Source organism: Rousettus aegyptiacus, unplaced genomic scaffold (genome assembly GCF_014176215.1).
Source record: "Rousettus aegyptiacus isolate mRouAeg1 unplaced genomic scaffold, mRouAeg1.p scaffold_m13_p_2, whole genome shotgun sequence".
Classification (NCBI taxonomy): Eukaryota; Metazoa; Chordata; class Mammalia; order Chiroptera; family Pteropodidae; genus Rousettus; species Rousettus aegyptiacus.
Window position 1 is genome coordinate 28,277,674 of NW_023416295.1, and position 23,830 is coordinate 28,301,503.

The following is a 23,830-nucleotide window of genomic DNA, read 5'->3' on the forward strand; positions in this document are numbered from 1 at the left end:
GAGAGGGGAAGCATCTTATTTAATGGCAAGTCAATGTGATATTATTAATTTTGTGAACCTTTTTAGTGCATATTACAATCATTACACTATTCATTTCTTTAAGAAATATTCTTATAACAAAGACAGCAAATGAATAGATGAAAGGATATACTATATGGTAGACATTTTCTGTGAATGTTTCCATAGCGGTTTAATAGTGTTTAGTAGGAAATAGCAGTTAACTTGGCAGGAGACGTTGTCCTTATCATTTTCTGATAACCATGAACTACACCATTAACTACAAACTGCAGAAGATGAAAACAGCTGGTGTTTTTATAACAGAGGGTGATGAGGGAGATGATAGAGCTTGGAAAGATGAGAGGATTTAGAATTTAAAATGGTTAGTGGTTTCTGTCTTGGCTATTCAGTAAAATGCCTAGTTTTAAGAATTTTAGAAAATTAAAGTGGTGAATATTATTTCATATCACCTATGAAAAAAATCTATTATTCTAATATTTTTCAGGAAAAGATAACTACTTTTACTTTGGGGCTATGCCAAATTAATGTCTATGCCATTAATTTACCAAAACTATGATAATACAGTACTACATATATTAGCAATAAATTATACCAATGAAAATAATGTTAATTATCACTTTTATCTCTTAACAGTGGAAAGAGTGGAACGAGAAAATCTTTCAGACTATTGTGTTCTGGGCCAGCGTCCAATGCATTTACCAAATATGAACCAGCTGGCATCCTTGGGGAAAACCAACGAACAGTCTCCTCATAGCCAAATCCACCACAGTACTCCAATCCGAAACCAAGTGCCCGCATTACAGCCCATCATGAGCCCTGGTCTTCTTTCTCCCCAGCTCAGTCCACAACTTGTCAGGCAACAAATAGCTATGGCCCATCTGATAAACCAACAGATTGCTGTTAGCCGGCTTCTGGCTCACCAGCATCCTCAAGCCATCAACCAGCAGTTCCTGAACCATCCGCCCATCCCCAGAGCAGTTAAGCCAGAGCCAACCAACTCTTCTGTAGAAGTCTCTCCAGATATCTACCAGCAAGTTAGAGATGAGCTGAAGAGAGCCAGTGTGTCCCAAGCTGTCTTTGCAAGAGTGGCATTCAACCGTACACAGGTATAATTAGCTTTGACATCGTGATTGGTGGTTAAGAATAATACTAGTGATAGAATTGTGGCATATTTATTTTTTCTTTTGTCTCTTTAAAAAAATGTTATGGCTCTTGGAGTACATAGAATTGAATTAATCAATAAACCTTAGTTCATGAAATATCACCATTGATCCATGCATAGCTATAATTAATTAATTAATTTCAGTAAAGTAATGAACACTATAAATGCACAAACTCGGGACCCAAAATGTTACCCATGACTGGGTCTATGTGCTTGTCTCCTCCCTCATCTTCTCATCTGCCTTTCCCCAGATGTAATCCTGATCTTGCATTTTGTAGTTATTATTTCCTTGTTTATTCAAAAACTAGCTCTAAAACTATTTATGCATGCTGGTCTATTATTACCTTGTTTTTGAACTTTATAAGAAAAGTATCAGTTATGTCATAATTTTTATAATTATTTTAATAGACCCTTCAAAATATATGAGTTATATTTAAGATATTGATAAAGTGGTGATGGATAATTTACTCTATATTTACTGCTTTGGGGGATTATATTCCAATATAATATTAAATGATAAAAAGATATAGTTTTTTTTTTTGATACGTCTTATTTTACTGAGGGATGCTTATAAGTGAGACTTTTTTTTTTTATCACTGGTTCTCATACTTAAGTGTGCATCAGCATCACATAGAAGGCTGTTAAAACAGAGATTGTTGGGCTACATCCTGCTTTCTGAATTCAATAAGTCTGGGGGTGGGAACCAGAAATTTGCATGTCTAGCAAAGTCTGAGATAATGCTGATGCTACCATTTGGGGGGCATACTTTGAGAACCACTAATTAAGCTCTTATTTGGCTAACAAAGAAGTAAAAGCACTAATCTCAAGGAGCTAATGATCTAGTAGTGAAAAAAATGTGCCCATATAACTGAAGTAAAATGTAAAGCAAGGTGAACAGTATAGGAGAGTGTAAGTAATGGTTGCAGTGAGTGTTCCTGAAGAGTTGGGATAAGGAATACTTATAGTAGAATGAATATGGGAAGGCTTTAAGAAGACAGTGGGTTTAAGTTTAGCCACTCTATTAAATGCAAGGCAGGAATCTGAGCTCTGTGGAGGTGCGAAGATGAAAAAGATTATGGGCCAGCACATATGTAAACAACTAACTTGAGTATTAGGTTGCTGGGGAGTGAGACCTTGAAGGATAAATAGATATCCGAAATTGGCAAAGATGGAGAAGGATATTTTAGGCTAAAGGATTTCATGAGAAGTGCTGTGTCAGAAAAATATGGGAATAGTTGGTAGTTGATAGCAGAGTTAGATAATAAAACTTAAAGGTAGAGAGAATAGATCAGAAAACGTCTTTAGGCCATGCTAAGGACTTTGAACTTTAGAGAAAAAGATTAGAAGTTGATTTACAGAGTCTGGGATTTAATGAGTTAGGGGAATGAGGGGGAGAAGCCATCACCACTACTCCTACCAGGATGAGACAGAAGAAATGCCAGGAGAGATGGGTTAGGTGGAGATGGAAGAACAGGGAGATAGTAGTGAGAGGACAGAGGACATGAATAGTTTCCAGGAGTCTTGTCGATGTGTGGAAAGCTGAGAGGTCTGGGAGGGAGAAGCTCGAAACCATGTCATGAAATTCGGTGGTTGATTGGGAGAGATCTTTGCAGCCTTTAAAGTGGTGAAGTCAGGAGCCAGAGTTTAGGAGTTAGTAAGTCATTAACTATTGAAGATATAGAAGCAAGGGCTGCAAATTACTGTTTCCAAAATTTGGTATTGAAAGGGAGAACAGAAATGGGTTGACAGTTTGAATGTGCTAAGGAGTCATTTTGAGGTGGAAGGATTTATGAAGTAGTTTGGGGTTTTAGCTGAAGTTAAACAATATGAACTAGTGATGGAACCAACCACCATGGTTTAGTAAGACTAGAACTACAGGAGTGGGAGCAGGGAAGAAATGCAGTGGAATTGTTTGAGGTTTGGTGCTGACAGATTGAGTATGGCAGGAGACTAAGAGAGGTGAAATTTCTTGCTCCCTTGACTCTTAGCAAATTTATACATTCTGTTATTGATAGAGTCTGTTTACATCATTTGAAAATGAGTTTGGAGGTTCACAGAGGTCTGCATATCTTCCAGACATTGCTCCACCACTTTTCTCTTGTGACTCAAAGTACTCAGGCAGCATTTGTGTGTCCACAGTTATCTGGACTGGGGTTATGAAATGCTCTGGTCTTTTTGAGTATGTCAGTTGCACACTATTGCAAGATACAGTGGAGGGATGTGTCTTTTGGTCTGTATTTTGCAGTTCTTGTATTAGTGTGTGTGTGTGTGTGTGTGTGTGTGTGTGTGTGTGTTCTTTCATCTATCATTCATGTGAATGAACAGGCATTTCATAGCTAGCCAACATTTTATTGCCTGGTTATACATACAGTTCCTTTGGCTAAGGATAAAATTGAAAGCATGGTTGTATTACCTCGGATTTTAGAACCAAGTACAGTATACATTTTATCCAAATTGCATGAAGCATGAGAAAAGACTCACAATGAGGCTAGACAAAAGACAGACCATGCTCGTGCGAGGGAATGCTCTGCCAAGGCCCTAAACTCCTGGAGGTCTGTCTTCTCCTGCACAATCCTTTTTGTCTATTTTTATGGATTAATGATTTTTCTTTGGTATTGCCATCTTTCAAGTGCCAAGTTATAAAAGGTCTAATTGAAGCATGGAACACATTTTATTATTTTCCTCCTGCCATTAAATTTGTAAGATGGCTACACCCAGAAAGAAACATTCACTTTCAATCAACATGAGCTTGAGTTCATGGGCCAGCCTTGAGGATATCAAATGGAAACTGCATAGGAATGTATGAGTATTTCCTTTTAAAATTCTGCTTTTAATTTGGGAAAGCTTTTCATCCCTCTGGGAGCATAACCTGTTGTGTATAAAGCCCAACCTAATCAAGGTAGATGGTATTGACAGAATGACATAGTTTGAACTTAAGCCGGAGGTCAGCAGGCAGATTGTTTTTGCTGTATATACTGTAGTCACTAACAGCAAGGTTGGACAGCTGGGTTTCGCCAGCAGCATTGTTAAATGGAAAATATGGTGTACGATAACCTATGAAACCAACCATGGATTTTCCAAATGTTAGGATTTTTTTGAGTGGAATCAGACATTTATGGATGATATAATAATTTGCCAGCTTATAATAAACAAATAAAAATTAAAATGAACTTTTATAGATAGTAACATAAATGAATTGTTAATCTTTGGTTAGAAAAAAATCTCAACATTTTTTTTTCCTCAAAGCAGACAGAATCAGAACAGTTTATTTTAGACGAGCACCTAAGGCCAATCTCAGTCTTGTATTCAGTTCTTTTACTGATATGTATCATATCTTCAGTCCACTGAGTATTTTCCAGAAATAGTTTATTATATCTAATATTCATTTATTATCAAATTTAATACAAAGCAATTTGATTTGTCACCTTATAGTTTGTGTTTCTAGCAAATAGCATGTGTGTGTTTATGTGTGCATAGAATAAAATCACATGCACAACATTCATAAATGAAGCTAGAATTGTAAAAAAAAACATAAAAGCATAGTTATTCATGTTTAAGACTTTCAGATGAAAAACACAAATTCATAATAAATAGCATTTAAAAATGCCAGTTCTCCAAAGAGAAACTATTACTTTGTTTATCTGATTCATTGCCACTCTAAGTATATCACTTGGTGATATTAAAAAAATAACATAATTAAGAGAATAAAGCTATATTTCCAAGAGCTTGCTTTTAATACATTTTATTTTAATCAATACACTCTTTAAAAACATAAAATACATTTGTTTGATAAAATGATGCCCTATGCACACCTCATGACAAGGTCATGTCTTCTGCTGGAGTCAGAGACAGACATTTTACCAATAGGATTTTATTATTTATTAGTTATTATTTTCCTTATATCTCTCTATTGGTTTATTAATACAAACATATACTGTAAAAACTATGAAGATAAAATTAAGTCACATGTTTTAGGCAAGGGAAACAGCTCATTTGATGTCATGCAGTGCCAGAATATAAAATCTTTAACATGAACATGAGACTAATGTATTCTAGATGGAGAGTGTAGCAGAATGTCACATCTGTCTGTGCCACTAGGATGGTAGAAGCCTATTTTTATCATTATGACCTTACATAAAATATATTCTTGTATAAAAGTATGTAATCACTTTCTTTTTTACTAGTTTTTTGAAAGAAAAGATTTGCCCTACTTTTCATATCTCTGAAGACATTTATGACAAATAGGACCCAATGAGAATAGTAAGGTAGAAGTGATAAGATGTTTCTGACCTGGTCTTTAATATTCAGGCAATCCTATGATACATTTCTAAGCGTTTCTGTTATTTATAGTCACAAAGCGATACGGTGTGGTCAATACAATAGAGGAGGCGGAGGCAGATAACAGGCCTGCTCTGTTTTTGATGCTCGACCACTTTCCCACTCGCTGGGCTTTCACTTCTAAAACTTAGGACCAGCTGGTTAGCTCTTCAGTCAAAAGACTATCCCGAGGCTACTGAAGTTTGCTTTGCTCACACTGACAGAGACCTGGAAATGCTACACAAGTGTCCTATAGATGCAGTCCTATAGATGCAGTAGGATGAAAGTCTATCCTACTGCATCTATAGGACACTTGTGTAGCATTTCCAGGTCTGCCTTGACTCCTGCAGCATTGACAGCTCTGAAGTGTGACTTCTCCTGAGCTCTTTGCAGGATCAGGCTGAGGCAGGGACCTTGCTTGGGTTCCTTTCCTCCTGTGTCTTGCTTCTTTTATGCTCTCACCAGTTTTCCTCAGAAGCACTTAACAAGATATTATTATGAAAATAGTATAGAAGTTTTTACTGTACCACAATATCGTCATTATTGTTAATTTAAGTCGAGCCCTCTGAATTGGGTGGACTATTATTAATACTGGCCAGATTTACTTATGGATCTTGAGTGTTAGAGATGGGGGAGAGAGAAAGAGAAAGAGAATGAGACAAAAACAGACACTGGATTTGAGGCCCTATGATATCTTCCAAACGTGACTTAAATAAAAACCATACATGTTGAGTCCGAATGGCAAATTATGTGAATTACGTGATTTATGTGAGTTTCAGAGTAGCATTGCTCCTTGGCCCTGCCCCATCTCCATTTGCTCTGTCAGTAATGCAAATGATATTAGTACGAATAATAATTTTGAGAAGTTATAGGACTGATGGCCTTTCGGTTTTCTTTTTTTTTTTTTATATTTATTTTCCTTTGCTTATATCCTGAATTTATTTTAGTATTGACATACTTTCACTTATTGGGCCTATGGGCATGAAATCAGTTGGTTGGCTATTTATTGTCTTAACATCTTTGCATTTCAACAGTTTGATTATGAATCCCAACCTTAAACATTCTTTTGCCCCTTGTTACTTTTATGGACTTAAAGAATTAGTCAGAAGCTTATGACAGTATTTTAAAAGACAGTATTTCTAATGAATGGTTGTGGGCTGTCCACTGACCTATGATAAGCATGGATTCATAAAATATGTACAGTGACTCTTCCTTAATAGATAAACTATTCTCTAATTTATTTAAAAATCCAATGACCTACATATTCATATGTTCAGAAATCCCCCATTTACTAACATTGTTTCTCCTCTGAGACCGTCCATCTGAGCAAATCTGTTAAATGAAGTAGAGGAAGCTTTGATCCAAACTAGGCTAAATCCATTGGAATGGATGCCCTGCCACACGTGAATGGGAGCATTAGAATGCCAGAAAGGGGAAATTAGGTGTGATCCTCATCCCCTCTCTGTACCACTGTGCCCTTACGTGATTGGAATTCGGGAAACATTCTTCTATGATGAACCAGCAATAAGAAGTTTGTATCATTTGAAAACAAGACTTTTGCCACATTCATTATTTATATAGTCTAGTTATTTTTCTTTTTTCTCCAGCAGATTAAGCCATAACTCAGAAAGTTCAGGCTCATTTTCTGTCTCAGGTAGGTCTTCTGAGCCTGTTCCTAGAAACGTGTTTTCAGTAGAACTACATATGTGTTTGGCAAAATGTGTTAATATTCTGTAACCATAAACCTCTAATTTGGTATCTTGTTTCACTAATTTGGTATTAGGTCTATGAAAAAGTAACAGTTACCCAATTCACAACCTTTTGCCAAAGGCTTTGCTTAAGAAATCGGTTCATCCTGGTCTTATCTGATAGAGAAGAGGATTTAAAAAATCCTTTGGGAATTCACTTGGTTGATCCATTCTTATTTGACTACTTTTTATTTTCTATGTGTCTTTGCCAAAAATCTACTGTTTATTCGTCAAAGCCACATCATTTGAAGAAACTTAAGGCCAGGGTTATAAATACAATTTATGAAGTCACTCATCAGCTGAAGAGTGTTTCAACAGATTGGAAAATTAGATTGAATGATGTATCAGGAAAGTTGGCAGCAAGGTCAATGGCTAGAAATATAAATGTCTTCGTGTGAAATGACATGGATTTTGTTTTCATGCTTCATTGGCACCATGTTTATAGTATATGCATGCCTGTGTTATTAAAGTTAAAAATGTCTAAGGACTCGCTGAACATTATATTTTGAAGTGGCATAGTTAAGAGTGAAGAGTATGTAGCAACAAAATGAAAATTTTAGCAACCAAAATATTTGGAAATCTGAACTCTAGTGCATTACCAGTCAGGGTTTTTTTTGGGGGTAGGGTGAGATGGGGGGACTTCTCTTTTTTAAGTCTTGTGTTTGACTTATACATATTAGCTGAAGATAGGTATGATTTAATTATACATATAATTTATTTTTATAGAAATTCGACCTCTAAGATATTCAAAATTCTTTCTCAGCCGACCTTTGGTCTCAGTCATCATTATTTCTCAGTATCCAGTAGAGATATGACCCTCAGCAAGCCATGCAAGAATAGAACACAGTGTAAATCCACGAGCTGGACTCCATGGTCCAGTGAGCTGGTTATAAAATGACAAGGAAACCTGTGAGAGAGAGGAAGTCCACCCATAGAAAGAAGGGCTGTAAATATGAAATGCCGCAGATCAGGCATGAACATGTTATTGACTTTCGAAGCAAATAATATGCCCTCTTTTGATTTCAACATTAAATTAATAAAGTAGGAAAAAGATGGCCTTGCTTGCTTCATAAAATAGGTAATCTTTCATTTCAGAACCACCGGCTTGACTTTCATAGATTTCAAGATTATAATAATATTAATATCTTCCAGAATAGCAGTGTCTCAAAGTTATTAGGTGGCTTAAGGATGGCCCTCTAGATAGTGGTCTCAGTTTAGTTCCTCCTGTATGTGTAAGGACTGCCATTAATTAGCACTGTTTAGGCAATTTCAGCCAGAAAGCAAGGGGGAGGTGCTGGCTTGATTTGTGCTCTGGGTAAAGAGACGGTTGACTGAAAGCTGCCAGAAACATGCAACTCTCTGCCCATTCCTTAATCTACTTGAAATAGAACATTTTATATAAAAGAAAATGTGATCACTCTTTTTTTCCTTCCTCCTTCACAAAATTGGTACTAAAGAATCAGAGGAAACAAACATGATGGTGCACTGTTCTATCTATTCCTTCCATCTCTGGCTAAGTACAAAGTTCTTAAAATTAATTACTGAACTAATTATAGAAAATGCAAGTTTCTCCATTTTTACTAAAAAAGGGCTTTTTGGCGATGGTTTTGTCAGCTTTTGTCACTGTAACACGAGTGATCGGCTCATTTTCTATAGATCAGGCACCTCTGTCCTCCATTAGGACTTACTTTTGCCTCTAGTGAGTGTGGCTCAGCGGAGACCTGCACTTTTCGTGTGAAGGCCTGCTGCTTCGTCATGTGACTAGTCCCCCCAAATTATGGGTGATGTTTATAATTAAAGTGGAATCTTTATAGAAGAAACACCAGGAAACACTAGCTTTAGATCCCACTATTTATATACTTTTCACCATTGCTTATTTAAAATAATACACGAGGAGTGTTCTTTTCATGGCCATTGATTGAAATGATGACCATTTGGCTTAGAGTTAAGTGTGTGTTTGTTCAAATAAAGCAAATTAAGTTTAAAGGCCAGAAATGCTGTGAGAAAAATATAACTAACCAATTTGAAGTCAATTAGAAATTACAAGGTTGTTTAAATTTTATATACAAGTTTAGTACCTAAAATTATCACTAGACCACGACATTTTCTTTTAAACTTCTCTGATTGCAACATTCAGTAAAGAATACTTTTTACATCATGAGCTGGTACACACACACTGACAACCTGTGAACATACAGTATATGTCCGTCTTGAGTTCTATCTCATTTCTACCTCTATCTTTATCTATCTGTGTATTTCTAAAGTGAGGCCTTCATGAAAGAAAAAAATAAAACCTTCATGAAACAATACATATACCGTGTATGATGTGCTTTGGTAATTTCTAATTTATTTAATTGCATTTCATTATTAAGTTAGATATGATGTGCTAAATTAATTTAATGATCAACTAATAAATATGACCCAATTTTAAGCAATGATGCAGATTAAGGCTTATTTTAAATAGTATAAAGTTACTTAGGGAAGAAAAGTTGTTTTACTTTTCTAAAGGATAAAATGAATATCTTAGTTTAGTGCTATCCTGAATATTCATATGGTCATTTTACTTTACATAATTTATTACATTTTCCTTTATGTTCTCTTTAATCCCAAGTAATTTTAATTATCTTTCTTTCTAAAATGTATTTTTTATATTTCCTTCCTTCTGTATGGGAAAACACTTAAACAAAATATAAGTAGAGGACCTTGAATATTCGAAGTTGTAAATTCAAAATAAGAATTGTACTTTGATGTTAGTTCTGTATTTATTTATCCATTCATTTAACAAATATTTATTAAACATTCAGAGACTATGCTAGGCATTATAATGATGGTTAACATTTATTGAACACTAACATGTATAAGATCTCTAGGGAATGCTTGTGAGGGTAGTACAATTATTATCTTAATTTTACAGGTGAGGAAACCGTACTATAGGAAGATTATTTAATCCTGGTCCAACTGGTGCCCAGTTTTGAACCTAGTGATTCTGACTTCAGAGCTCATGCTCATAACCATTTTATTTTCAATCATAGAGCAGAAGATAAAAGACACAACAATCCCTTCTTCAAGGAGTAAAATTTAAGGATTAAACAGACTTTCAAAACAGTAACCTCATGGTGGTATAATAAGTACTGTGATGTGTTGCATTGACTCAGGGGAACAGATGCTTTTAACCCTGGAGGTGATTAAAGTTAATGCAGAAATATTTCAGCAGGGAAAAAATAATATTTTACAGGACAGAATCAACTTGCATGTTAATAGACTGCGTTACTTCTTATATTTGAATGCATATGATACATTCAAGATATAAATAATAAATGTATACTTTGGTTTGTTTTGTTGTTTTTAGAAAGTATTATTTTTATCAATGTTTTGACAAAATAGCCAAAGCTAGTAAATTTGGGGGGCAGTTTGCCAACAGTTGTTTCACAGAATGCTCATGGAAACATGAATAACTGGGGCTCAAAACTTTGTGGATACATAGTCATGGTGCCAGGTACTTGAGGTGTTAGTGGAAACCATGTATGTGCCAGAGCTGAGGACACCACTGGTAAGATGTTTCCAAGGGGAACCTGCTCTGTTCTCTAATCGCTTTCACTTTTTGGTGCTAACATGTTTACAAAATTTGATAGGTTGTTTATAGCCTCCCATTCCAGTACTTACGATTTTCTAAAGATGAGAGAAGAAATAAAGAGAAAAATAAGATAAAATTATTGGTCTAATTGCATCTATCATTGCATAAATTAGAGAGGTACAGAATAGAAAGGTTGCCAGGAATCTGTTTTGGGCCGAGTTCCTCTGTTGTACGTGTTCAGGTGTGGCTTGGACAGGAAGCTGTGGTAAAGAAGGTGCAGACTGTTTTGGTTTCAAGACTATTCTGTTACTAGTCAGCTGTCTGTAATGAAAATGTTTCATTAAATAAATTGCAGATATGGGTTTTATGGATTATTTGTTCTAAAATGGAATTTGCATGGCCCAAAATTCTAGTTCCCATTATCTTTTGTTTTCAATAAGTTAAATGGAAAGATCTTGAGTGTAAGGTGAGTCAGGGTTTTATTTATTATTATTATTTATTTTCATTTTTAAATGGTTTTATTAAATTTATTTACTTTTTAAAACATAACACAAGGATGGTTTAAAACTAGTATAATAGCTCAATAGAATAAGTATTCCAGATTTTGGGAGGGATAAGAGAGAGATATTCAGAGTCCTTCACTAGAATCCTCCCAACTTGATCGTAGTGGATTAATAATGTGCTTTGTGGATGTGGTTTGTCAGTGACACCAGCCTGACAGACCTTTCTTTCTGCACCAAATTCCATTGAGTTATCTGGTCCCCTTGGCTGACAAAGAACCATTAGGAGAGGAACACTGGCGAAGAACATCCAGGGCGATGCTCTTCAAGCAATGGGCCAACCTATCAGGTCATGGAGCTGCAACAGCCTTGAGGGCCTCACAGAGTCACCGGACATTACAAGTGCTGCACTTGCCAGTGCTCTGATTAAGAATTACTGAGAATTCCACCTCATCTCTAGCATATAGCTCAATGCCATATGCTAGATCTTTCACACAGAAAAAAAAAAATGCTTCTTGCTATCTCCTATTTCATAGTTGATGAAGCCAAACTGATCTTTTACATGTGAGTCAGGCTTTTAATATGTAGTCTGTCAGGGCTTGTTGCTGGCTATTCAGCAAAGATAGAACCCCCAATTCTCAGAAAAATGAAAAAATATATATTTGATGTCTTCTTAGAGCCCTATATTCCTGTCTATCCCCAACTAACCCTAAGCACAAAATATATATATTCTGTTCCCAAGGAGTTTACTGTATGATGGGAAGAAGAGGTTTTATTGTAGCACAATACAAAAGATGATGTGTCGTAAAAAAAAGATAGAACTAGTACTATTCCCATTCAAAGGAGGAAGTATTGCCAACTGCAGTGTATATACATATACACATATACACAGTCTTTTAGTGTATCACAGAATACATCTCTGCAGCAGCAACATTTATCTGCAAATGTTACACTTGTATATGCATTTAATATTTGCAGAGTGTATTAATTCCCTTTAGATGCTCAATTCCATCCACCCCATCCTACAAAAATGCTACATACATAGGCTGTCTTTTCTAATAAAGAAATATTATAATAAAAGAGAAGTTTTATTAAACTAATGCAATAACAACATTTTCTTTGAGGATTTAACATAACATTTTTAATAATAAAAATCAAATTGTCATTGTTGTGCCCTGTATACCTTTTATTCAAATCAGACTAAATACTCTGGCTTCTTGGCTAAGCAGTGCTCAAGGGAGCGGGTGAAGGGGTTTGAGTATTTTTAGAATTACACAAATGAATTTCAGCAGTCAAGTTCATAGAGGGGTTGTAGATTATGAATATGTGATCTAGGGATAGCTGTTTATATTTTCGAGCAGAGGGGCAATGCCTCTCAGGAGTGTCTAAAAAGAAATAAGATCAGAGATTAGGAGAGAACTGATTCTGTTAGGTCGGCTTTCAAATGGTAGGCTGCCAGTCCTTTATACAGCCATGCAGCTGATTTCACAGCTTCAATTAACTGTACATTTACCACTGAAAGCTGAAGAGTTCACGTTGTCTGATGAGGGCAAGAATTTGGTATTACCTAGTCTTTTTAAGGGGATACCAGTTTCTGGCTCTCATGTCAGCTGGAACCAGACACTTCAGAATTGTGTGAAAATTAAGGCTAACATAAGCATGCAAGAGGGGTGGGGAAATGAAAAAATTACCTTTGGAGGAATCTTTTTTTTTTTAAGTTTTATGTTTTAAGGGAAGTTTATGATAGGTTATACGTAGGGGCAGGTAGCAGGCTTGGCCCATATGAGTGCCAAGGCCCCTTCTACTTCTGACCCTCTGTAATTTTTATCTGTAAAATGAAGATCTTTATGCCTTTTAACTTTGTTGATTGGTATGACATCATTTGTTTACAGTGATATGTAATTATTACCTAAAACAGTATATTTTGAGATTCACCACTAAATAGTAAATATGTTTCAATTCAAGAGATGTAAATTAATTTCTGAGGAGGACTGTCATTATATAGCCTGTGTACTTTGTTCATACAACCAAAAATTCATAATTAGAATATGTTATGAGGGGAGAGGACTTATTTTCTCTAAGTACCCAGTCTAAATGTTTCTAAAGAAATGTCGAGCATACAATTTGACTCAGTATACAGGTCACTTAAGCTATCTTTGGGATTTCTGTGACATTCAATATCTCCCTTTGTTTAGATTGGAACCCAACACTTCCAAACTAGTTGTTTTATATGATAAGTGAGTATTATTTGGGGGGGGGTCAAGTTACTTTAAACTTATATGTTGTAATAAATATATGAACACTACAAATTACCCTTTATACCTCTGACTTCAACTTTGACAAACAGAAATATAATTTACAGAAATGAAAACAGTCTCTGGCTAGTTTGAGGTTTTTTCCCAAAGAAAAGCACTAGGGTTTGGCTGGGCTAGTTTCCTCAGTACACACCTGGTGTATATCACTTTAAAAAATAAATTATGCCTCATTAAATTACAATTAAATGGAATCATGATCATTTGTTTTTCTGGAAGGAAGATGTTTTGCATATTGAAAGCCTAATTTGTTGCAGGTGACAAAAAGGCTGAACAGATTATCTAATATCACTTCATTTTGGGGGTAATGTTTGCTAGTTAGTTTGTGTATACTCCAGTAGTTCAGAATTATATTAATGTGGACTGTATTATTTTCATTTCAAAATGTCTCTTACTGCTTTATCGGTTTTTATACTCTCCTTTTTGAAGCTTTTAATGAAATAGAAACTTCTCTTGATATTCTAGATTAGTCATGCTCTTTCTTTTTCTCTGAATGTTTTAATACTGTTCAATCCCTCACTCATCCTCCCTCTTTGCTGAATCTCACCATTATTTTTGTATCCATGTACTGTATATATTTCAAAACCCAGCTACGTTAAGTACCACCTCTCCAATGCGTTTTCCCTGAGTCCTGCGATTGGCAATACATTCATCCTTTTTTGAACTGAAATGGCATTAGTTCTATCTGGAATTTATGACACTTGTCATCTTTTACATTGTGCTTCTATAAACCATCATATAGTAAACTCCTTGGCAGCAGAATCTGTGTCTTAATTAATCTTCTCATTCCTTTCTGAGCTTTGTACCAAGTCGTAAATAAGAAATGAATTAAAAGACTCACCTGTCATTCTTTGGTAATAGGTAAATTAAATTTGGGGTTTCTCTAGATAATCATTGTGAGGTAAAGCTTAATCCTAGAGAATTACTAGAGGTGTGAGAGCTTTGAAGAATGGGTATCTGTTAAAAGCTGGTCAAGAATAACTTTAACTGTGGCAGTCAGCCCCTGAGTGGCCTGGGGAGGTCTGAGAGGCCCAAGCTCAGTGTAAGAAAGTTCATCGACATAAATTGCAAATTTAGAAACTGTAAAGTCACTTAATTTGTTACAAATAAGTATTGTTTAACACTACAAATAATAAATACATCAGTTTTTTTTTCTTTTAAAAAATTGAATGTTTTATCTGTGGAGATAACCTATATTAACCAAACTAGATGGCCTTATATTATCTCTTGTTTTGCATTTTGAATTATTTTGCTTTTTTTGAATAATCTACCGACCTCATGATATTCTCTGCTGGTGCTGGAAATAATATGAAGCTTACAAAGTCCCCCACTAGAAGGCTAGGGAGAAGGCAAGTTTGAGGTTTTTTTTATTTTCCAAACTCCCTTATAACCCAAGAGCTATTTGTCTCTAGTGTCTTTCTATCCTGTGCATTTGTTCATTCTACTCCTTTTCAGTCAACATGTTCCTGTTCTTACATAACCTCAGTTCATAATGAGGAGGGAATTGTTTTAACCTCTCCCTTGAGAAGGCTCTGTTGCCTACAATGAGGAAAATACTTAATGGCTACTTTACTCAGTACTTGCAATACGTTTTAATATGATTACCGATATGAAAGTTTAACAAGCAATATCCCGGTTAATTTATTAATTTCCCTTAATTTTCACATTCTCAATATTCATGACATTTCTATTCATAAAAGTACATCTTTTTTTTTTTTTTTTTTTCAGGGCCTAGGCGCCATGCTATTTTCTCTAGATCTCGGGCTGCATAATGGGAATGTTCAGGTGACACCTCCTGCCTGTCTGGTTGATAATTAAATGCCAGACAATATAGTGGAGAGGCTTCAGAAATATTTATGTGAGATAATTTATTAATTTATGTTCTACTCAAGACAGTTTCAATCTGATAAACGTTTACTTATCTTGATAATCAGATGGAGCAATTTGTAGTATATTTAAGCTATGCCGTAGATTTTTTTCTGACTTTTTTCCCCTATGAGGATTTTTAACTAAAATCCCTTTACATTTATGAGCCTGCAGAATTTGAACTCTATTTTTAAACATCCCATTTTAAATACTTAAAAGCTTATAAATAACCAATATGAAAAAGGCTCAATGAAACAACTAACCCTCTTCTTGCATCCACCAGTTAGCCACTTATTATTGAAAATGTCTGAGGTAAAAAGAATCTGCTTTGGGATCATGGCTACACAGATGAGACCTTAAGTAAAGAATTTAGAACAGGGTTCTCATTCTCTGGGGCCATACATGGAGGCGGCTCTGGCTACCTTGTTGGTTTGAGACTTTATCTTCAATTAGGCAAATGAAACAGAAACAACAGTATATTCTACCAGCTCTTTAAAACACAAATATTGTGTCTCATTCCCTTCAAAAATGACGCTGATAATCAGTCATTTACAAGGATGCTTTGTCTTGATTTTTCTTAAAGATAGACTCATTTCTCTATAAAGTTGTCCAACATGCAAAAAATGCAGGGGAAGGAACTCTACAATTTAAATGTCAGGAAAAACAAAAAGTAAACCAAGCAAAACAAGAAACAAAAACACTCTATGCTTCAGAGTGATGTTTTTTGTTTTTGTTTTTTTTTTAATTGATGAGGAGCGAACGAACTTAGAATTTTGAGCCTGGTCTATTAGAACAATAACTCTGGTTATTTTACTATGTAGTTTGAAAAATCTTAGCCATACTGTACTCTACAACTTGTGAAAATAATTTTATGAAAGAAGAATATGTTTACAAACTTCTCTTTTTTGGTATCTTAAGTATAATTATAAATAAGTAGCATAAAGCATATAGCTACATAGACCCTAAAACTTGCCCAAATTTGATAGTCTGAGATTTATTAAAATGCTAAAATTATGTATGAGAGAGGAGGGAGAGGAGGGGACCAACTCATCCTTTATGTGCAGAGTTCATCATTAATGAAAGCTCAGAAACTATCGATCTTAGCATCTTATTGGTATTGGAAATTAGTATTGATTTTAAATCCACTTCCCTCTTGCCTCTCCACATATTTAGTTGGAGATTTTTATCTTAGAAACAAATTTCTTGTTAATATTTCAGCTTGCTTAGTGCAAATGGAAGTAGGATAACTTAAGGTAGAACTGACTTTTAATTTTATAAAGAAAATCAGTACTTAGACTGTATAAATTTTCTGGAAGACAGATGTCTCACTTGTTGCTTCTAAAAGCATGACAAGAAATCTGGATTTTCTTAGAATCATTTTATCAGTAGGTATTTGTACATATACATTCTATTTGCCCTTTCTGTGAACATGCATGCACACAGACACACACTCATTAACTGGTCTCCAGCCCTACTTCTTCTAGCTTTGCTGTATGGCATATTTTATTCTCATTTGTAAAGACTTCTCTAATCAAACTAACATGACACCCAAGTTGCAAAACTATCTGATGGCATCCTGGCTTGTCGGTTCCTCACAGTAAAATTTTCTTACATGATGTTCTGAGTGGTGATTACCTTCTTGGAGTGCTGATAACTCTGTGATGCACCTTCCTGTAAGTGACATTCACTTCACTATTTTATAATGCATTACTTTATCTTCAGAGATCATCAACCTTACCCTGAAGATTTCTGGCCAACTAGAGATGACATATTCCTCTTGCATCCAATGCCTTTTTATATTTAAGCCATATATTACAAAATCTGATAGTGTTTCTTTTGCATAAATATTCCCCTCAGTGGAAATGTCCTTGGCATCTACTTTTCATAGTTTAGGGTTACCCCATCTGTTCTAAGATACAGAGGTTAGTTTAGCATCTCAGCTCTTCCTAGACGATGATCCCAGGCCCTGATCTCATACTGCCCTGAGCAGGGATGTTAGCTGGGACTGCAAAAAGATGCCTCTGTGTGATAATCTAACAAGTGTGCAGAATGGAAATGGATTTTCTTTCATCCAAAGTATTACAGTGTTCCAATTCTGGAGTCATACTACTTTTCTCCAGACTTGTCTTTTTTTTTTTTTTTTCTTTTCTTAGTGAATTCTGTCATCAGAGCACATGAAAACACTAATCTCTACTTAAAGCTTTCTATTTGGATAAATCACACATTTAGGAAGTATCTAAGCCTATCATGGCATTCTCCGATGTTGCGCTCTGGCCCCTCTCCCGAAGTGACTACGTTTCCACTCCTTTAATGGTGGGCTTAGGCATCTCCTAAAAAGGTTTGAGTGTCCCGTGGTACAGATGCAAGAATGTCTATTATGTGTGTGGATTGAGAAGCTATCAGAGGGTTAACACAAATTATAGCCACTCGCTTTGTGTCTTTATTTTTTATTTTTTGCCATAAGAAACATCTATATTGAAAACAGTGGCCAGTCACATAGAAATTCAGCCAAACTTTTTTTTTTTTCTTTTCGATGTAAATCTCCCATGCTGTTTAAATGTCGGAACTAAATTTACCAAACTTGGCAGATTTTTAAAGCTGAGCAGGACTGCCAAGTGTTCCCAGTTTCAAGCAGAGAGAGTTCTAACAGTTCCTGAAATACTTGTAGGAGGCACCTGGTGGTAATTGCAGCTTCACAATTTTTCCCAAGCGCCTACCTTGCTAGCTGGCATCTCTGTATACCAATGATTATTGCAGTGATGATAAAGTGTCAGAACAGAATGGTCCAAAATAAGGCACAGCCCCGGAAGGCAAGCACATTCCCACCAAATCTTCCTGCTGGAGAACCCTCAGGAATTAGACTGAAGTTCTTGACATCACAGCCAGCTGGTTACACCAAACAAATAATGGGGGAGAGGGGTGGAAGATGGAAACCACACACACCTACAGATGTGACTTGGCCAAAATTTGTGTGTTTTTTTTTTTTCCGTTTAATCAGGGATTGTTGTCCGAGATTCTACGTAAGGAAGAAGATCCTCGGACAGCCTCTCAGTCTCTTTTGGTAAACCTGAGGGCCATGCAGAATTTCCTCAATCTGCCGGAAGTGGAGCGGGATCGCATATACCAGGACGAGAGAGAGCGGAGCATGAACCCCAATGTGAGCATGGTCTCATCAGCCTCTAGCAGTCCCAGCTCCTCCCGAACTCCTCAGGTGAGATATTTGCTGCACTGACTCTTCACTCTTTGCCTTGGAAGTCTTTTGCCTTCACCGATAAACTGTTTTCCCTCTAAAACTAAGAGATATAATTCAAGGATTTCTTAATCCACTGAACATGTCAGTCAGAGGATATGACACTGACCATATGAAAGTAGTTATCTTGTCCTATGTGACATGCCATTTTTCTTTCTTTAGAAACAAAAAGTACCATTCTTCCACGCATGGCAGGAGAGCAGCAGTGGATGGAGCGGTAGGCTAGCAATGTCTGCATACAGTGGTTTAGTTATCAAAGGGGTTAGGGAATTGGAGTAGAAACTGAGTTTGCATAGCAAACACACTTCTTTTCCTTAAATTGTATATTTATTCAGATGGGGTTAAGGTAGTTAGGGTCAGGGGACTGATAGAGTAGTCCAAACTCTGCTTTATGCAATCTGAGAAAGACAAAATGGGGGTGGTAGAAACCTGTGTGTATTGGAAGCATGCATATGCAGCAGCTAAAATGACTAGTGGATCATTCAACGTTCCCTTAGAAAATGGTAGTGGAAAGTTAAGCCTTCATTATTTTGCTTCCTAGGGTGATCTCCCCTAGGAGCTCTCCGACTCAGCTTTCCATTCCTTCTTTCTCCACAATTTAAACACATTCGGTTCTCAATTCCTCCTGCAAATGCACACACCCGGTAATGCTGTGTGCTTCAAAGATCCTAACTAAAACATTAAAGGCTGAAGTCAGTCATTTCCAATTCAGATCTGAGTCCATTCATTTCTAGCCTTCTGCCTATTTCCCTTAAATTTACTACTCAATAGATTTATGATAAAGCCTTCTCATTTACTGATGGTTACAAGTTCCCGCTGACAGTTCTCAAAACATTTAACAGATACACATTTGTACAACTCAGAAAAATGGGTACTTTGAAACCGAAGAATTTTTTCCTTAGATATAGTTTTGGTTTTTTAATGAGTTTGTTTTCTGGTAAGTTTCAAGGAACCGATTGAGCATAGAAGCAAAATTTTATTCTAGTAGAAATATTTGAGCTCTTTCATATATATCCATTTTTTTTCACACATCTTAACTTTTTATAATTTTGCACTCTGCAATAGACTTTTAATTGAAGATTATTTTCTATGATGCACTGCCAAATTGTGATACTTACATTTTAGACTTTAGTGAATTATGAGTTTTAGTTACTGTTAGACCAAAAATAAGTCTCCTGACTGCTTACTTTGGAAGAGCATAAATCAAGTTTTTTTATTGGATTTTTTTCTCAATTTTGGGGCATACATATTGAGCTATTGAGTTGGGTGAGTTGTTAATTTGCACTAATATTTACTTCTATTAAATTTACCAATATTTTTGCCACTTTTGAAGTCCATTAAACCATTATAGGAGAGTCCAGCCATGCTTCTTGGTTGTTAAACCAGGTAACTCTTGTTAGAGAATCATACAGGTCTGTGTTTTGTTTCTTGCTTCTTCATAATATTTTTCTAGCAAGATTATATTTTAGGCATCTTTTCGAGGACCTGATAGCTTTCAGAGCCAGACTAACTTACAAGGCCACGTTGGGTCAGTATTTTGCTTTTCTCAATAGAAAATCCCATCTAGAAAATTCCTAGATAAAGGTGCCTTTTTGGGACAAATATAAGAGAAATCAGTCATTTAATTTCACAGTGTTGGGATTTTTGAAAATAAATATAAAATGTTTTCCTCAAAATGTTTTTGAGAATACAGTCACAGCACTTACATTTCATATTCTCTGAAACAGTTTTCTTTTTCTATTGGTTAAACATTGTGAAAGGGGACATTATTAAAGTCTTTTAAAACATTTCTTGATTACCTACTTAAAATTCTTTACAGACACATCTCAATAGTAAAGTTCACAGTACAGTAAAGCTTTCATTGTGAAGACAAATGTTGGAGGTGCAGCCACTGATTCAGTCTTTAGTTGGAGTCAGCAATATAGTGCACAGAGGCAGCCTTACACTATGCATGGAGATTATTTTCCAGACCCATCAGCACTTTATTATTGGTTTAAAACAAATTGGAGAAATTTCAAGTTTCAAATTAAACCTCCAGCATTCCTTGATGCACTTAATAATAAAACAACAATACAAGAATAAGAAAGATCATTTATTGAGCACTTACTGTGTGTCAGGCATTGTGAGCATTTTGCATGAATTGGATCATCACTATTTTGCATTGTTATCCCCATTTTACAGATGAGGAAACTGAGGTTTAGATGCATTAGATTTCTTGTGTAACATCCCATGGCTGAGTGGTAGACCTGGGATTTGAACTCTGGTTATTTCGATTCCACGGCCTGGGCTCCTAACCATGTATTTTAGTGCCTGAGGGCTTTCATTTTAGCCTCCAGGGTTCTAGAGAAGATTTGATCAGTCAGGTGAGATAGTCAATGAGGCTAGTAAGAAAACATGAGGTGAAAAGGCAAAAATAATGTGCTAAAATGTGCATTTAGGGCACGTACTGTGGGTTAACTAGAAATTTTCAGAAGAAAAAGCAGTTTCTTTTAAAAAGTGACAGAATTGGATTGTTACAAGAAGACTCCAAACTTGGGGTCAAGAAGATACCTGTAAAAAATAGCACTGGTTTAAACTGGAGATTTTGGAGGCACATTAGCAGAGTGTTCCCAAGCCCATGCATTGGAGCCTGAAAGACTTGAGTTCAGATTATGGTTGTCTGACTTGCAGCTGCATGTCCTTCCAGTAAGTTAAGTATCCTATTTTATTTTCAGTTGTCTTCATCTGTAAAATGAAAATAATAATGTCTAACTCATTGAGTTCTTAAAAGAGTTAAATGAATAAAAGTAGAACACTTTTTGTAGTGCCTGACACATAAAAAGTACAGCATAAATTATTCTCATCTCTTTGCAGTAATTAGAAAATAGTATGAGACCGAGAGGTCATAGGAGAATGGCAAAAGTCCCTGAGAGCTCTTAGGAATCAAAGCCTTCATGGAAATTTGGGACATAATTCCGACTTCAAAACAGCATTGACAATGGTCCCACAATGTCCAAACTACATGCCATGTATTTCCCCAAACCTGCTCAGGTCATCCACAGAGGGACATTAATGATTTGGGGACAATCTTCTTGGTTTGTGATTTTAAAGTGAGTATAGACCAAAACACAAACCCAGTTTAGACCAAGTCAGCTGGCCATGGACTCACGAGCCCAGGGATTGGGGTGTGTTATCCTAGAGCCCTGCTGCCAGAGGTCCTGGGAAGGCTGGCCAGGCCTCTGTCATCACACACCAGAACAAATGCTCTCAAGTCTTTCGGATCAAGTAGATTCAAATGTTTTAGGGTTATCCGAACCCTAAGAAGTACAGACACCTTCTGTATTGACCTTCATTTGTCTCTGAAGCTGATGGGAAATCATTCAATTAAAACGAGCACAACAGAATACATAAAACCACAATATGAGTTTAAGAAAATGAAAACGGCACAGCGAAGGCATTCTGAAGCCTAGTTTTATGAAATGAAATTTTGTTTCATTTCCACTGATTTCCTAGGTGAAATTAGGTGACTGTGTGGGAAGCATAATGATGATAATGATGAGAAACCATACATACTCGAATGACATATGTAAAGCTTTAATAAAGAATGAGAGAGACTCAGGGGAGTGCATTAAATTGAGTAATAATTTATTATTTAGAGACCTCTACTCATTTATTCATTTTTTTCTGAAAGAATTGGCTCTTCCTCCAAGGTGTGCTATTTTCCAAAAGAAAAAGGTAACTCTGTGTGTGTGTGTGTGTGTGTGTGTGTGTGTGTGTGTGTGTGTTTATGCGCTTGTTTTGCAGTTAGGTGATGGGTTATAGTTACAGAGTAGCCATCCTACCTGTGAACTGCCTAGGATACTGTGAGGGAAGGAACAAGTTTTACAGGATGCTGTGTGTCCTATAGGAATGCACTGCAATTATTTCCAATCACAATTAACCTGATTAGAATAATGGACAGGAAGTGTCCCTCTGTAGCTAATGCAGTTTGGCATCAGCTGACTGAAATCCTTTGATAATTTCTGTACAGATGGCTGGGCTGAATGTAGCACTTTTTAAATTATTATTTTCATGGTCTCTTGGTAGGCCAAAACCTCGACACCGACAACAGACCTCCCCATTAAGGTGGACGGCGCCAACGTCAACATCACAGCTGCCATTTATGACGAGATCCAACAGGAGATGAAAAGGGCCAAGGTGTCTCAAGCCCTGTTTGCCAAAGTGGCTGCAAATAAAAGTCAGGTGAGTGGTTTTTAAGAGTAAAAGCGAGAGCTGGAATTAGGCTGTTCTCCTCCTCCCACCAATAAAAATACATCTGTTCCTATAATAATAATAACAATAATAATCCCTAGGGAACCTGTCATGTTCTGCCTTTTGCTCTACGATTTGCTTTTATTTCCACTGGAGTTCAAAATAGAGACTAATTCAAAACCCAGATATTTTTCTTTTAAAGAAATTTTTTGAAAAATAATGAGCCTTGAATGATTTCTCTCCTAATTCTAAACACTGCTATGTATCCTTCCCCTCTCTCTCCCCCCCTCCTCTCCCCGCTTTGGTATTTGAGCAAAACTTAGTATGTACAAAACAGGATCTTTCAGAGGCCATGTTTTAGCTAGGTCTCATCGTCTCTCTTATTCCCACCAGGGGCATGGCTGACTTTGTTATAATAACCACTCTTCTCCAGCCCCAGAGACACCTTGTGATGTCAGGTGTTTCTTTTATGTATAGGATACAGTTGTTTTTCCAGAAGGAAACACACGTGGGGGAGTCCAGAGTGAATGCTAAAATCTTTAACAGAAAACATAGAAGCTTATCCAGCGCAGTTTTTCAGAATGCTGAGATTATGGGGAATGGAATGCTCCAGGGAAAAGGGTAGACAGATGCTTAGGGTTTTTTTTTTTTTTTTTTTTTAAATTTCTGAAAGCAGCAACAGTTGATGGAATCTACTGTCTGTTTCAATTTCTTTAAAGGGACAACTACCACCCTATCCTGGAATGGGTTAGGTTGAGGTACCTACTTATTTATCCCTGAGATGGGCATTTACCTAATTGAGGGTTGAGGAAACAAGTTTGCTAAAGCATTATTTTGGGAGTCCTTTGATTCT

The 23,830-nt window shown here is 36.2% G+C and overlaps 1 protein-coding gene across 3 annotated transcripts in view; it reads left to right on the forward strand.

Annotated features, from left to right (window-relative positions):
- SATB2 (SATB homeobox 2) overlaps window positions 1-23,830 on the forward strand; it is a 177,489-nt gene that overhangs the window by 103,658 nt on the left and 50,001 nt on the right. For all 3 annotated transcript variants that reach the window (XM_016131054.2, XM_016131052.2, XM_016131051.2), the window contains exons 7-9: window positions 652-1,124; window positions 18,496-18,708; window positions 22,813-22,968. In XM_016131054.2, the coding sequence (XP_015986540.1) occupies window positions 652-1,124; window positions 18,496-18,708; window positions 22,813-22,968 (842 nt within the window). The remainder of the gene's footprint in view (window positions 1-651; window positions 1,125-18,495; window positions 18,709-22,812; window positions 22,969-23,830) is intronic.